The sequence below is a fragment of the Malurus melanocephalus genome, unplaced genomic scaffold, assembly GCF_030028575.1.
Source record: "Malurus melanocephalus ecotype Western Australia unplaced genomic scaffold, MMel_1.1 scaffold_20, whole genome shotgun sequence".
In the NCBI taxonomy this organism is placed as follows: Eukaryota; Metazoa; Chordata; class Aves; order Passeriformes; family Maluridae; genus Malurus; species Malurus melanocephalus.
The window spans coordinates 1261046-1278062 of NW_026623252.1; the positions used below are offsets into that span (position 1 = coordinate 1261046).

At 43.2% G+C, this 17017-nt stretch overlaps 1 protein-coding gene across 1 annotated transcript in view; it reads left to right on the top strand.

Annotated features, from left to right (window-relative positions):
• The first annotated feature begins 740 nt into the window (after positions 1-740).
• The window catches only part of FRZB (frizzled related protein), a 19066-nt gene continuing 2789 nt past the window's right edge, over positions 741-17017 (top strand). The window contains exons 1-5 of the mRNA XM_057389839.1: positions 741-1241; positions 8987-9034; positions 12873-12938; positions 15015-15219; positions 15410-15473. Of these exons, the coding sequence (XP_057245822.1) occupies positions 788-1241; positions 8987-9034; positions 12873-12938; positions 15015-15219; positions 15410-15473 (837 nt within the window). The 5' untranslated portion in view covers positions 741-787. The remainder of the gene's footprint in view (positions 1242-8986; positions 9035-12872; positions 12939-15014; positions 15220-15409; positions 15474-17017) is intronic.

The following is a 17017-nucleotide window of genomic DNA, read 5'->3' on the forward strand; positions in this document are numbered from 1 at the left end:
GCAGAAACTGGAATAATAAATGYGTGATCGAGCAGTTGCTCAGTCCCTTTATAACTGGAAAGAATTTATTCAGSTAATAAACATCAGCTCRTTTTCTCTGTGCARCCTGGYCTAGTGGAAGGTATCCCGGTTCATGGCAGGGGGTTGGAGCTGGATGATCTTTAAGGTCCCTTCAAACTCAAACTATTCTGTGATTCTATGATTATATCAAGGTACTCTTTTTCAGATTAAATCAGAACTCCCTTAATTGTGACACTGCTTTGCAAGGTATCCTAAACAGTATCTGACCTCTTTAAATTTTTTTTTAATCTTCTGCAAAGAAAGCATCCCCAGCTGCTCAGCCGAATCTCCCTCATTTTTAAGCCTCTCAACAGTATTTCTGTCCTTTAAAACTGGTCACCCTTCGCTATTTCTAGGCGATGTGCTTTTTGTGTGCACCTCCTGCACAAGCATTGGATAGTGTCTGAAAAAAAAAAAAAAAAAAGTCTTTCCTAAAAAAATATATGAATGTTATCTCCGAGAGATTGGTCTGAAATCGTGCTCACGTTCACAAAAAGGTTTTTACTTCGGGGAGAATTTAAGCGCCCTCCTGCCTTCCGGCGAGGAAGAGGCAAATTTCGCCGTGGCTCTTCCCAGAAAGCAGAGCCCTCCCTCCTGCCCGGGGCTCTCCTTTGTTCGGGGCCGGGCTGCGGGGCGGAGAGGCGGGACCCCGGGCCGGGGCGGGCGGAGCCGCTGCCGCTCCGCGCTGTGCCCGCTCGGCCCCTCGCTTACCGTCGGGCCGGGCGGCATGTGGCGGGGGCTGCCGGTGCTGGCCCTGGCCGGGCTGCTGCTGCTGGGCCGGGCTCCGCCGGGCCGAGGGGCGGCCTGCGAGCCGGTGCGCATCCCGCTCTGCAAGCCGCTGCCCTGGAACATGACCAAGATGCCGAACCACCTGCACCACAGCACGCAGGCCAACGCCGTGCTGGCCATGGAGCAGTTCGAGGGGCTGCTGGGCACCAACTGCAGCCCCGACCTTCTGTTCTTCCTGTGCGCCATGTACGCGCCCATCTGCACCATCGACTTCCAGCACGAACCCATCAAGCCCTGCAAGTCCGTGTGCGAGCGCGCCCGCGCCGGCTGCGAGCCCGTCCTGGTGCGCTACAGCCACGCCTGGCCCGACAGCCTGGCCTGCGACGAGCTGCCGGTCTACGACCGCGGGGTGTGCATCTCCCCCGAGGCCATCGTCACCGCCGAGGGCGCGGGTGAGTGCGCGGGGACCGCATCGGCATGGGGACAATAGCGGCGGGCGGGGAGGGCAGCTCAGCTCAGCTCAGCTCAGCTCAGCTCAGCTCAGCTCAGCACAGCCCAGCTCAGCTCAGCTCAGCCCAGCTCAGCACAGCCCAGCTCAGCCCAGCACAGCCCAGCTCAGCCCAGCCCAGCACAGCGCAGCACAGCCCAGCTCAGCCCAGCTCAGCCCAGCACAGCCCAGCTCAGCCCAGCTCAGCCCAGCACAGCTCAGCTCAGCCCAGCTCAGCCCAGCACAGCCCAGCTCAGCCGACCCGGGTGCCCTGCCTCCCCTCCGACTGCTCTCTGATTCTCTTTGCTTTGCCCTCCGCTCTTTCGCTCTCTTTTCTCTGCCTTTAGCAGCCGCGTCGCCGCTKGGAAAGTTTTGCTGTTGGGCGCAGAGTGTGTGTGACAAGTGACAGCCCCGCCACCGCGCTGGGGAWCGCGTGCGAGGGTGGGAGCGACAGCCCTGGTTCCACAGGAACGGGAARCTTTTCCGTACCGCTCCTCGGGGATCCGTCGGCAGCGGTCGCTGGCAGAGAAGCGAGAGCCACCCAAGAGAGGGGCAGCCCCCATAGAAGCTGCCGGCTCCCCTGTGCCTTTCTGATCATCTCCGGCCGCTCCCTCCCAAAGCAGGGTGCTCCCCGCCCGCATAAGGCACCCCTTCCACAGAGTTTGGGGAAAGAGCTGTGCCCAGGGGAGCCCCAAGCAGGAGTTTTGGGGTCGAGGTCTCCCCCAGGCACCTCCTATGCCAGTGGTGGCACCTGCACGCCTGAAGGGGAGCAAACCTGCTCATCTCAGTGGAGAGCACCGAAGGTACAGGTTACAGCACAGGCTCTCCAGGGGCTCCCTGGGCTCTAGATTTATGGCTGGGTGAGGAGCTTGGCAAAGTGCAGCTTTCCATTGTGTTTTGTTCCCAATATCCCCTGAGCGAGCCCAATGCTGTCTCCTGCACCTGAGTCAGCTCCTGTGCAGCCCTGATGGTGTCTGGCCATTGTGGCCTCAGAGAGGCTGCTGGAGCTCCTCACCTTTCTCAGTGCACCCAGTTTGGCCAGCTGAGCTCCCTGTGGGCCCACAGGATGGCTGGTGCTGGGTGTCCAGCTGCCATCCRGCAGGAYCATMAGAGGCAGGAGCRTCTCAGCACACTCAGGCCACCAAASCTGCTGTGGCTCAGGGATCCTGCTCCTGTCACAGCTGCCTTTGTGCTGAGGAGCTGGCAGGACACTGCTCCAGCGTGGTGAGCTGAACATCGCAGAAATACTGAATACAGGGCTCTATTGAACAGGAGATTAAAGCAGGCCAGTGAGTAGTAATCACGAGTGAGCTCTGACCTTTTACAAGGTGACTGCAGYTGCTGCACCTTTCAGGAAAGCATTTGCTGCTGGTGGAAGCAGGCTGCCGTTTCCCTTGAGGCAAAGTTGCAGTGTGGTGGCTGTGCCACACCTCTCCCTTTGGAGGAGTGGGACATCAGTGCTGGGGTGGGACAGCAGCCCCAAAGGGTCAGAGCAGAGAGGCACCCGTGCAACCCACGAGCTTGTGCTGCTGCCTGGCTCCTTCAGCCCCCACAGCTTCAGTGCTCTGTTGTGAGATCTCACCTCTCCGTCCTCCCCAAGCAATGGCCTGGGAATGAAAGGGGTATTTTTTGTGCTGTGCTCAGCACAGTGTTTGTGCTTCTGCCCCGCTACCAAATGCTTTATGTATCCCACTGCCARTAATGCCAAACACTGTAATTCCTGTTTTCTTCTCCTAACAAAATATGCTTCRGTTTCCTGACCGTGCTCCCCAGCTCAGCCTTCCCAGGTAAGCTGCTCTCTTCACCTCCATTTATTTACAGGCCAGACAAACCCTACTCTTTCTCTGACTCCATTCCCTTACCCTCTGCACCTCTTGAAACCTCCATACCCTGCTATCTCCTGTCATTACTGCTATTTCTCTCTAACTACTTCCCTCTTGCCTTTTCATACTTTTTCCCCCAGCCCATGAACACAGCCATCTATTTTTGCCACCAGCTGCTGCCCTCTGAGGGCTGCAGACCTGCTGGAGTTGTTTCAGGCAGATGTAGTTTTGAGCACCAAGCACTTTTCTCTGCATCGTTGAGGTGCTTTCAAAACCACCTTAAAAATGGCTCCAACATGAGCAAAGTTTGGCAGGTCTGCAGCGATTTGAAAGCAATCACATTCAAATCTGGAGGGAGGAAGCTTGGCTGAAATTGCCCCCGAGTTACCTATTTCTGAGGACCTCAGCAGTACAATAACCTCTTTGAGGGATTCCAGGGCCAGATCYATGAAAACTCTCTTTCAGTGAATGAGAACCTGATGACATTCTCATTTCTGGGCTGAATATTTTGAACTGATGCATTATGCACCAGACTGAAAGAATCCTTCTTGAGGGAATAAAACTGTTCTTTTAGAAGGCAGAGGGAAGGATTCCTGTTCTAGGAAGAGGTAAGGTGAATTTCAATTCTCCAAATAAAGGATTGCAGCCAAGTAGAAGACACAAATAACCAATTGCCTGRTGAGGAGTGTGCAGAATACCTGCTCTTATTTGCTTTCATTTATCTCCTAAGCATTTTAGCCTCTTCTGCTGTCTGTAAAGTACATGTAGTAGGGCATGCATGGCTTTCTGTTGTAGAAGGGGCTTTTTTATTCTTCAGAAGTGAAATCTTGTTTTTGCTTTCATTCTTTTGCTACTTGTAACAGGGTTCTGCTGTTTCCTTTCTTTATGAGCTTTCTGCATTGCTGGTCAACAGTAGTACACTTGTGTAGTCCTTCCCACAGGGGAGCAGACTTAAGGATGATGTAGTCAGGTGTTTGTCCTTGTTGGAGCAGGGACTGGTTTCTCAGGCCAGTTGTATTCCCTGCATCCCAGAAGCCTATGGCTGTTGCAAAATACGGAGGAACCGTGGTTGGTAAAATCTTGATAAATCCCAGTAAGAAGTTCACTTTCAGCTGTTGAGGCACCGTCCACCAAAGACTTCTTCTGGGACCTCTTTCCATGTGAGCCCAGGTGGTGAGAAAGGTCTGGACACATCACTCCTGGGACCAAGGGGCTGCTGGCATGGTGAGGCTGCTGCTGTCTGTGGTGGAGAAAGCTGACAGCAGTGCTGTGTTTTGGGCTCAGGTAGAGGAATAGCTGTGCACACCCCCAGCCTKGTGCTGGTCTCCAAAACCTGAGTGGGACGGCTGATTTGGAGGGCTTAAGTTCCTCAGGTTACAGACACCACCTTAAAGCAAGTRTCATGTGGGAAGTGTGCCTTTCTTGATTTGTCATTCTCTTTTGGGAAGCGCCCAGGTTCCTTTTCCAGAAAGCAGAGGGATGCTGCAGCATGGTGTGGGTGTTTTGGGGGCAGGTACGATGCTGAATATTTTGGCTTTTCGTGGAGGATCCCACAAATCATCATCCAGGATGGAGGAAGAAAGAGCATCCTGATGATACATTAACACCCCAGATGTCAGATTAGTGCATGCTGATGTCTGARGTCTCCTGTGGCATTTATCCCACATCCCTGTCCTGTGCTTTTTGGAGATGAAAGTGGTTCTGCTTGCAGACTTTAGTTCAAGCTGTCTTGTATCTGTGAGAGGGCCTGTTCCCTTGCTCCAGATATTTCAGTCTTCATGTGCATATGCTTGTTCTTCCTCCAGTCTATCAGATTATCTGCTKCCCTYGTGCAGGGCCCTGTCAAACCTTCTCATGTGTGTGAAACAGCTGGAACTGCTGAGAGACAAAACTGTCTGGAATCTAGAATTTTTACCCATAAAAAGTGACCAATGTTGGCATTGGGATGCTGACTAAAAAAAGGTCTTTGACWTGTGTTCTTGGCAGCTAACATCTAGCAGAATGTTTATGTCTCAAGTGACATGTTTGTTCGTGTTTTGAAGGGGGAGCTAGCAGCAAAATCTGAGCAGTGTGATAGGTGCTGTGCATTTTGGAAGGCAGATCTGTCTGGCAGGTTGCCTCACCGTTTCTTTTGATAAAAARTAGCTTGAAGGTTTGTTGGCCTGTTAATAAGATGTTGGAGAACAGGGAAGCAACATCACAAGGTATCCAACCATGTGTAGTTAACACAAACTATCATAAGATGTGTGAGGAGAACTTTGAATTTTTTTTAAAAAACTGCCATCTCTTAAACATTAAAGAAAATTACAGATTATTCACATGATGGACACCCATTTTCTGAAATCATATGTGAACCCATGATTTCTCCATGTCACCCAAATCCTCCATGTCTGTCTGGATGAGTTCATAGTAWCCCAGTATTTTAATTKSRCATTGTCRGCTTAAAAGACAAGTGAACAAGCCRTTTCCCATGCTKGTTTCTTATWTATTAATAATTTAATTTCCAAAACAGTGGTTTTGAAGCTCTATTTTTTTCTGACTCAGTCTTTGCCTGGCTCTGCTTAGAGCAGTTGATGTGCATGACAGTGCTGGGGGAATGTTACAGACCGTGCTGAGAACAGGGTATCATTTATGAAGTTGAAATTTATTTAGCTCTTTGCTCAAAATTTGGGAGCTGCCTCATTTCTCAGTTTTTAACTATTATTAGAAGATTATTAGAATCTTCAAGCCTGAGAGAGAGCAGGGGAGGTAAATGAGAGATTTAAACATTATTAATGAAAGTACCACTGATGGTGTTAGGTGCTTGCTMCAGTTTGTGTGCCTTTGTAGGCTGGGTCCCCTGGCTTTTACAATYTGAGCATTGAGTCAGTATCTGGGCYATTAAATGTCATCAAAACCTGGTGGGATTGGTTGTGAGGAATAGTTTGTTAGTGGAGCAGGCATGTTGCCACTGTTGCCAGTTGCTCTACAACTTGAAGTTCGAGTTCTTTGTATTTAATGTTAACTAGAATCAATTTTTGTATTGCTTGGCTTTTCTGTGCATGATTTGCAGGCAATTTAGCAAASATCCTTGCTTTACTAAGAGCTGCAGTAAATGACAATGAATTCATGCATCGTGGAAGGGATTCCTAAATTATGGGGCTCACAGTTGTCTCCATCTGAAGAAGGTGCACAGGGAGCAGCCACTCACTATGGTTTGGTTCTTTGGAGCAGTTTGCYTGGAGTGGCAATAATAACAGCTGGACCATATTCTTTAATCATAATGACAATCAGGATCACATTACTTTTRTCCTTTCTCTGCCTTTTATTTATTTAAACAGTGATATAAGAAAGATGTTGGCACAAAAGTAGGTACTACCAAGTTGTTTCTCTTTTCCAATCYTCTCATCCAAATCTGTGATGTGGGCATTGTTATTTGGTACAGTTACTGTGTAAGTGGCTTTTATTTAGTTAAAATRAAAGTTAGTGCCTAGTTTTGGTTTTTTGGTTTTTTTTTTTAAATATAGAATCCCTCTGAAAAGCAATTAATTAAGATGGCTTATTGGAAAAAATCAGTTTGGATTTTTGTCCCCTGCTTCTAAAAAAAAAAAATTAATGGGAAACTTTTGTATTGGACCTCTGGATAATATTCCCCTCTTTGGCTATCCTGCTAATATGCATTCTCCAGTCCTCCCCATGATGGTGTGAGCTCACAGGAATGTTCCTCAAGCAATACTGACGATCATGTGGGCCAGGGAAGGCTGTGAATCCTTTATGGGGCTCTGGGTTATTTTGAGTTGTAATTTCAATGTGAATTGGACTTGGTTTGTTTGAGCACCATGAAGTCATGCCTGCTTTGGTTTGTCCTTGGTTTAGGTAGGAGCAGTGCATTTCAGGGCTTCCTTTTCCTTTCCTGGGTGTAGCACATTTAATCTGACACTTCTCTTGTCTTCTCTGTGATGAAGAAAAAACCTGCCTGTGATAAGAATTTTGTTGGAATAGGGAATGTGCTTGGAAGGTATGAACAAACTATCCCTGAARTACCTGCTTTTACCACATCAGAAAGAATTGTAGATTTAAAGCTGCAGCTTGGTTTAATGAACAAGACAGTAGATAATTGGCCCAGGAGAGGAAGAATGAGAAGCAGTGTGGTTATCCTTTTGCTTACCATTTGCAAGGGGRAAGGCATTATAATTCCTCTTTCATCACATCCTGCAATACTGGAACGCATTTGATGCAATATAAAATGCCTTCTTAATGCATTGAGAATAACTCAGGTTATGAATAATGACTGTGAATAATCAAAGTCAAACCAGTAAGAATCAGCTTGGATGGTTTGACTTGTTACGAGGCAGCACKGTGAAAATTCAGAGGTACTGTGGAAGTATCTGAGAAGCACAGACCAGGTTGCCTCCATAGAAATTTTAGGGTTTTTTCTATAAACTCAGATCCTGTGGGAGTTTGGAACTTTATTTGCAAGAAAATGGATGTGATTTTTTTATTAGCATCGGGATATTGAATATAAAAGAGCACCTATTCAATCTTTCTAGGCTATTTTCTATACCCATTGCTCTTTGTGTTGGTTAGAATCATTATTCCCAAAGTCTCAAATTTTTTAAAGTTAATTGTTGTGTGAGGGAATTAGTTGTTTTTCAGTTTTACTCTTGCCTGACTGATTTAGCTACATCTTCATTTATGTAAAAGAAGTTTCATGTTGCTATGAGTAGTATAAGTATTCATTAAGGTGGAGATGTTTATTTTTTTAAGAAAGTGGCAAAATTAGAATGTTAGCTAAGTAATATTATTTTTCTTGTAAACAGGTGTTTTAGAGAATGTATTTACAGAATTTGTGAGTAAATAATAATCCCAGACCTTACAATTTAATCCCCACATGTAAAGTCTTCATGAATTCTGAGTATCATCAGTGTCCTGGGCTGTTTTTCAGTCAAATCCCTACAGCTCAGGCTGTGAGAGAGGAGCTTTTGTCACATTTGTCCTACGTTGTAAAAGCAGTGGTGTTGCCTCATGATTATGTCAGGTTCTAAGGTGATTGTAGGGTACCAGAGTCCAGAACTGGAAGACCAGAATAGATGGCACAGCATGCAAAATTACAGAGGAGCTTTTTTTTTGAAGCTCCTTTGCTTTTCCATTTTTTGTGCCATTCTAGTAAAGTATCCTGCCTCTCTCCCAGTTCTTGTTGCTCTTGCATTTATTTTGTCCTTAGCTCATTCARGGATATGTGAATTAGCATATTTGTTTTTCATGATTAAGTATGTGTGTAAACCCATTAAATTGTGTGATTTAATAAATAGATTTGAAACCATGCATTTTATTGATGTGGGATGCACTCCACTTATGAAAGTGTTTAAAAACAGTTCTTTGGGCATAGTGCCTTTTAAAATTTCTGTTCTTATCTGCCCTTCAAAGTAATGTGTTTTTAAACTGAGGGGAAGGTCTAAACATTTATTTTGGCATTTACTTCAACAGTATGATTATGGTTGGTTGATTTGATTTCCTCAGTAACCAAAAAAACAAACCAAAAGTAATTYCTCCTTCATCATCTAATGAAATGCAAATACTACATGTACTTTTTGTAGGTGACCAAAATTCATGACATAAATGTCAATTCTTGTCTGAAACCTGCCAGTCTGTACCAATGGAGGTGGGATATTTAGTCTGCTTCAGCATTTAACATGATATGCTGGATTCGGGTGAAAATTGGGTAAGAAATTGTGTCAACTTTATTGGACTGACCTCTAGAACATGAAAAACTGTTTATTAATGAAATTATTAAGTTTCCATGTACTAAATATTAGAGAAAGAGAAAACATTGTAATGTATGTGTAGTGAAATAATCCAATATTAAAAATACTAACATTCCTTTACATATTTTACAAATCCATGCCAGATTTCCCTATGGATTCTAATAATGGCAACTGCAGAGGCACCGGCATTGGTAAGTACATTTTTATAGAGCAGTATAATAAACTGTAGACTTTCAAATCCTTGAAATATTTGACCAAATACTTAAATACTTTGTATTGACTAAGAATACTGTAGATTGTGTGCTTTTGCCTTCCTTGGGCAGGTGGGATTTAGGGCTGGTCAGCCTCAAAATGTGCACCAAAGCAAGAGGCCTGTGCTGATTTGATTAAAAGTTTTGTTTTGAACAGTAAGAGTAATTATTAAATTGATTTTTCCTGGCGTAAAACCAAGATAATAGTTCATTCTGACCTTAAAGTTTGCAAATGAAATTCAGTACTTTTTGTACATAATGACAACACTCCCATTAGCCTGAGGAGGTTGAGAGTGAGACCTTCTGAGATTGGTTTTATTCCAGCAGGTCTCCTGTTGCTTTTTATTTCTGTTTTGCTTTTGCTGGAACAGAAAAAAAAACTGAAAAAAACTCATTTAGTGTTCCCACTACTTGCCAATGCAAAGAAGCAAAGCCCGGGGTGGTAGCTAACAATTATAGAAATGTGAATTTTTTGCACAGGCAAGAAGCCAGTGACTGWAGATTTCCTTGAATTTTATTACGATTCCGTCTGAAATTTTCCTCTTAGGTCTTTGTCAAGAAATTGATACTTGGAAGCCCAGCATTGGCCACCATGTCTTTCCTTCTGCAGTGGTKTTGATGAGCTACAGCATGCACTGATGCTCATTTAATTAATATAAACACCTAAGTGTGGTTGTGGAACATAACATTAGACACATATAATTTCAGCATTAAACTCTGTGACCAAATTGCAAAAAGGTTTTAATAATGCCAAATTTATAATACCAAACTATGAAGCATATCTTTATTAAGATATGTCCATAGGCATGTAGAAAGCTTATAGTTTCAACTAAAAGTGAGTGACCCTGCAGTGGAAGAGGAAAGTTTCAGTTGTATTGTTACTGTTGTGATGCTTTTCCATGACTGAAAGCAAAACCTGACCTAAAAAAATCCCATCCAGAAAAGAGGGYAAGGATGCACAGAAAAAATGCTGGTGCAATATCTGATATCACTGCCTTTTATAATACATACATCATTTCTGGATCAATGTGCTACACCTGTTTGAACAAACACAGTTGGACCACCTAAAAGGCCATGTTTCAAAATTATTTATATGTTCTGTAAATTTGTATTTTGGCTATTGTAAATAGAGACTTTTTGTTTGTTTTGAAAGTAGCWAACTGATGTATTTTTTTTTTAAATCCCATTCTTAGCTCTGTTCTTTCTGCAGCTTAACACTTGTGCTGCTGTGCATGGTCACAGGGAGCGGGGTTATCCCTATTTCAGACACCTTTTTTTCCTGGCAGTGTCTGCTGGCAAAACCTTCTGTGAACTACATTGTTGTCTGCTTCATCACATGCTCCTCAAATTCTTAGAAAATTTCCAAGAGGGTTTTTTTATCCTTTGTGTATCAGGAAAGCATTTGCCAGGTTTGAGTGCTTGATCAATATTACAGCCAGTTTTTCAATTGTGCATGAAGATATATTTAAGATGACACGCATGTTTCTTGGTAGCAAYCCATGGGGAAAACATTTTCCTGTGTAGTCCAGGACTTTTGGCATTTACAGAGTGAAGTTTTCAAAGACTGAGATTTTGAGCAGTTGTTAATCCTATATTGACTTGAAAAGAAAATTTAGCTGTGACCTCAGTCAAAAGTAGTGGCAGCTTCTGCTGCCTGTCTCTGTGCTTGGACATAACATTGTGGTCCCAGARCTCTTCTGGTAATTTTGACAGCTTCTGAGGAGGCTCTCAGCTAGGATGGGATTTTCCCTCATTTCAGGCACTGGAGTACATTTTTATAGCTGCCTTTTGTGGGAGTTCCCACTCCCTGGGTAAGGTCAAAGTTTAGCTTCCTTTGCAAATCACTGTGCCTGGATTTGGGAGAGAGGAATTGGTCCTGGCTCTAACTTTATAACTGACTTTGGCAAATGATTTCCGTGTTAGTTTCTGTATCTCTAAATAGTAATTAGGAGTAATGCAGCATTTTGTAAAGTTCTTTTAAATGTAAATTTAAAAGCATGACAGTGACTAGGAAGTTCTTCAATAAGAACATGGGCAGGTCTGTAATTTGTTTTTAGAACTGGACTAATAAAATATATTCTGAAATTATTGAATCAAGCCAATACTGTCTTAAAGCAGAAGGAAATGCAAGACTGTGTTCTTGCCTTGCAATTCAGTCTATTTTGTTCTACAGGGACACAGTGCAAAGTACTGTAGAGCAGGAGAATGTTATAGTGCACAATTTGTTGGATTTGAGTGCTGAGGTGCCTGTGTGAGTGTGCTCTGTCTCAAGGCAGCTTATAAAAGGAGCCRTAATTTGGCCAACAGTGTCCATGAGCTCCCAGAGGCAGAAAAGAAGCCAAAAATCACTTCCTTTCTCTGCCTTTGTTATTTTAACACAAACTCATAGAGAAGCTAAAGTAGGACTCTATAGATAGATTCCTGAGGTTGTGTTTGAAATTCAAGGAAATAATACACTTTTCTTGTGAAATGTTTTCCTTTCTTTTTTTTTTGGGTTTTTTTTTGTATTTTCAACTACAAAAATGCTTAAAATAATGATTTGTGAAGTTAACTGTAACTCTACGATTCCATCTCTTTTTTAAAATATGCAGGGATCTTATATAGCAAATAAAAGTTCTTTTTCAGACTCTTCATGTCAGATTTAACTAAATCACTGGCTTTCATGCATTGATATTTAGAATGAGGTGYATAAAAATAAGCTGCATTAAATCTACTTCCATTTATGCCAAATCAAATGTCAAAATAGATGGCGGTGCATATGTAATACTGGGATCTGCTGTTTGAAATTACTCCACCAAATGACACTTAGGCACTAATATAAAATAAGTCAATATTTACATTAGAACAACCAGCCGTGAAATGCCAGTGGTGCTAATGAACAGGAGGGTCTGGAACATCAGCGTTAGCACTCCCTGGGCACTCATGAATATGTTTTTACCTCTGTTAGAGTTCCCAGCTGTCTGGCATCTGCACCRTTGGAAATGCTGCTCTGACAGTGCTCATTTGTGTTGTTTTTTGAAGGCTTTCCTTATGGCCACAAGGGCTAAGAATTCCTCTGTTTTAATTAAATGTGGACTTATGGGTCATAATAAAATTGTGTGAAATTTACACAATTCCTAATGGTGAATTTGTTGGGCCTCTCAGCAACCTGATCTAGTTGAAGATCTCTCTGTTTTTTTTGTAAGGGGGTTGGTCTTTAAAGGTCCCTTCCAATGCCAGCTGTCTATGAATGCCTGCTRGCAAGAATATCCCAGTTTGCTGAACTAACTTGAGACACATAGTATTCAAAAAAAAATGTTAAATCATGTGCTGCCATAGTATTTTCTTTCTGTGTCTCTATTATGGTCTCTATGATAAAAGGAACAGAAAGGAGGGCTTTATTCCTTCAGTACAGAAGAGAGAACGGCATCGCCAGGATGGAATTAAAGTACCTGCAAGCACAGATGTGACCAGGATTGAACCTTKAATTGGCTTAAAATGATGATTTTGTCACTTCAGTCTCTAAGTCTCTGTGTCATTATTGTTGTGTTGTGGTTTGGGTTTGTTTTCTTTATAATTTCAGTATGTCATGTATCTCCTAGAAACTTTTAAGGTCTTCATGCACAGTTCCACACCACCCAGAATTACAGGCCAGGAATGCCCTGTGGTTTTTAGTATTTCACTGTAATAAGCAGGTCAATTCAGTGAAATTTTTATTAGGTGTGAGCTCAAGGTTTTAGGAAGATTGTGACTGAATACATGCTCTTTTCTTTCTAAACAAAGCTTTCTGTTTCTCTAGACCGCTGCAAGTGCAAGCCTGTAAAAGCCACCCAGAAGACCTATCTACGCAACAACTATAACTATGGTAAGAACAGCTTCATGGCCAGCTCCCAACTATTTTAAGGCTTCAGGAAGGTGAAAATTTTCATTAAAAAAGCCTTAAAAATTCACTGATGGTAACTCAGTGTTGCTTATTACAGGAGGAAGGTATAGTCTGAAACATTTCCAAATTAGAAGGATGGAGGGGATTAGCTTAATATGTTAGTACAATAGTGTCTTTGTTATTTCAGTGTTAGAGCAGGCWTTTGGGGTTCATGCACTTCTCTGGTGTGAATAGTGATAAAAACGTGACAAAAATGGCATTGTGGGCTGCTGTGCCTGAGCTGCCTGTGTGATTTCCAATATCCTCAGCTTTTGCAGAAGGAGATGTTTTTGGTAGCTTTCATGCCCTCTAGYTCACCATGAGATCTAAGAGGTTCTTTTCCTTCTGGTGTATCAAAGCCAGCAATGAGCATCTTGTGTTATGCTGTCAGTAACACCTGTAAAAAATGCACACGTCCTGRTCTTCAGGCATATCACAAGTCCAGGCTAATATTTTTCTTCATACTGTTTGTTTCAAGCAAATTAGGCCAATGAAATCACTGARTACATATCACAGGAACTGAATTATTGGGCCCTTGCTTTTTCCTTTTAACCAAGTGAAGAGCCTTAGGTTCAGTGAACTTAATGGCTTTATTTAAATTATAGTGATTATATAATATTTATTAGATTGAGGCATCTACAAAACGAGAGTCTGACAAGCTTCTTCTAAAAACAGTTGCTGTTAAAAGCTAAAAAATTATAACTGTATTCAAACACTTGTTAGGTCACTGGTCAGTTTTATGCTGTTTTGGTGGATTTGTTTATAAAAAAATTGGAGTGACTGTTATCTAATCTGTACTTGCATATGGCAGAGTCACTGATCATGCCCCTGCCTATTTTCTCAAGCTTTTGAAATGAAAGAGGTTTCAAAATGCATTWGAAATATCTCCAAAATAAAGCAATGTTTTATTTTGAGATCTCAAAGAGTTTAGAGAAAGGGGTAAATTGTGCACACTAAATGCACAAGTTAGTGTTTGTTGGCAGCTGTGTTTAATGTGCCTGCAATACAAACTGGTTAATGGTTGTTATGGGCAATGCAGGTGAAGTGAGGGAATGGTAAGTCCATAATTTTCTTTCTTCTATATTACCTTTTACAGATAGGAGACATCTAGAATTTGGGGTATCTGCTATTCGTAATGGAAAGGGACTCTTGTTTGCAGGCTGTGAATGATGTGGCATTTTCTAGAGCATGACCTGGGTTGGCTTTGTGTTTGCATGGGGTATCAGTTGACTGGTCACTGTGGGAGAATGAAAAGCTTTGCCTGTGAAAGGCAACTTTTCCTCCTGTGCAACTTAAGGCAAAAAGAAAGGGCAGGAGAGGAAACAATTAGAGAGGTCATTGGGTCAGGATCAGGAGCATTTGAAGTTCATAMAGAGCAGAGCAGATTGGTGCTGGGTCACTGGAGAAAATAAAAAAGGTACGGGCCTGTCATCCAGCAGAAGTGGTGATATGAGAAATTTTAATGCACAATCACTTTTTGTGAAAGGTTCAGAGTGACAGGGAAARTTTGCTCATCTGGAGTGCAGGTAGGCAAAGAGGGAACAGTCACAGCTTGAGGGAGAAGGAAAGCTTACAGGAAATAGATTTAATAAATTTAATGTGGAAAGGGTGAAGAAGAGAGAGAATGGAGGGAGAAAAGGGAGGGAGGGAGGGAGGGAAGGAGGGAAGGAGGGAAGGAAGGAAGGAGTCAAAGCCCAACTGAAACACAGTGTAGAATCCATCTGGTACATCATGCTTGCTCCAGAATCCATCTGGTACATAATGCTTGCTCCAGAATCCATCTGGTACATAATGCTTGCTCCTGTCCATGCTATTGAGACACACTGAGATGCCTGGGCCTCCTTGGTGGAGGGTGAAGTAATGAAGGGAAGAGATGGGGGCAGAGACATTGCAGGAGTTCAGATAAGTTTCTGATAAAGCACCATGCAAAAGACAAATCCCAGAGGTCACCAAGAACAGCTTAGGGGTGACCTGCATTATCTGCTGCTTCTAACAATGCTCTCTGTGACGTTTTCGCAGTCATTCGGGCTAAAGTGAAGGAGGTGAAGACTAAATGTCATGATGTCACTGCAGTAGTGGAAGTAAAGGAGATCCTGAAGTCTTCCCTAGTGAACATTCCGAAGGACACTGTAAACCTTCACACGAATTCTGGCTGCCTGTGCCCACCACTCAGTGCCAATGAAGAGTACATCATTATGGGCTACGAGGACGAGGAGCGCTCCAGGTAACTCTGCATTTGTTATTTTTTGTTCCCCTGTCATAAAGCTGAATGTCAGAGRCAAAAGGAAGGAAAACTTGGTGTACATTTCCTTCATGGGAAGGGCAAGGATCTCTGCAGGCACGGAGATCTTACTGTTGTGTATGTTGGATTGTACAGCCTGTTGATGGAGTAACTGGCTGTTTCCTTTACACAGGTTACTCCTRGTGGAAGGCTCCATAGCTGAGAAGTGGAAGGAACGTCTTGGTAAAAAAATAAAGGTAAGAAAACACCTCACCAGAAGTCAAATGTTGTAGGTGCTATAAAACATCTATCTTTTCAAAATAAGGGAAGTAAATACATACGCTGCCTCCAGTTAATTAATACCTATCAAAAACTAACTTGGTGTGTTATTTGCTGTATTACTTAAAACTGCATGCTGGGTAAACTGAAGTGATTCATTGAATTACCCTAATGCATCCCAGTGCAGCAGCAGTCAAAACCTCTGTCACAAAAAAGCAAATAGTGGAGTCTCTTAACTCTGTAGGCAAGCTGTGCGTTCCACAACACATGCCTGCTTAATGGGGCTTGTGATGTGAATTGAAAAAACCCAAACAGACCAGGGGGCTTTACAAATGTTTTTCAGACTAAGTCAGGATTATACTTTTAAGATTTAATATTTTTTCAATAGAGTTCTCACCAGATTGTGTGCATTAGCAGCTATTTGAAATTCATCTTCCTGACTTGGCTGAGAGAGGAACCTGATAGAGAAGTCATGTCATAGCAAATAAGAAACAATGAGCTCAAATGCAAGCCATGTGTTATAAMACCGTGGAATGGTTTGAGGTTCAAAGGGACCTTAAAGCCCATCCTGTTCCACCCYGTTCCATGGCAGGGACATTTTCCACCAGACCAGGTCCCTTCAAGCCCCGTCCARCCTGGYCTTGGACTGTTCCAGGGATGGGGCAGCCACAGCTTCTCTGGCACCCTGTGCCAGGGCCTCAGCACCCTCACAGCCAAGAATTTCTTCCCAATGTCTGAYCTAAGCCTGCTGTCTGTCACTKTAAAGCCATTATCCCTTGTCTTGTTGTTACACACRCTTGTAAAAAGTCCTTCTCCATCTCTCTTGTAGCCCCTTTAGGTACTGAGAGGCACTCGAAGAATTCCCTGAATCCATCTCCAGGCTGAACAACCCCAATTCTCCATATGATAATAGTTTCTGGGGTTTTTTTCCTACTAATATATTTTCTAATGCCTTCCAGGCTCTGGAAGGATTGCCTGTTGATGTTTTGATGCACTGCAAAGTATCAGTGGTTTTGACATTGTTACGAGTGTCACTTTACACTGAATATTCTTATTCTGACACAATTTCTCAGCTGCTGGTTTGCCATTATGGTTGTGCAAACTAATCATCTCTTCCACTCAGTACTTTATTCATCAGTGTAAGGGGCACTGGCAGGAAAATAYTGTTGTGTCTATAAATGCAAGATTTTCTGTGCACATTTCTCACATCAGTGGAGATTACAGGAGTGAAAAGATAGAGGGATCTTGTTTCAAGTTGTTGTTTGATTTGGCAGAACCCTAGGAAATCCAGTGCCACAGAGCAAATATCATATTACTGCCATGGGCTTACCTCTGCTCAATTTCAGTTCTTGGGTGGTAGCATTGTTTGTTGGAATTTTTGAGGGGAACACACCCAGTTTCTCACTTATTTCCTTGTTGTCTGTGACCTACTGCCTCTGCTCTGTCTGTGACCTACCTACTGCACCCTGACCTGGGGGTGTTGAGGACCCTGCCACATCAGTACCCATTTCTCATCATCATC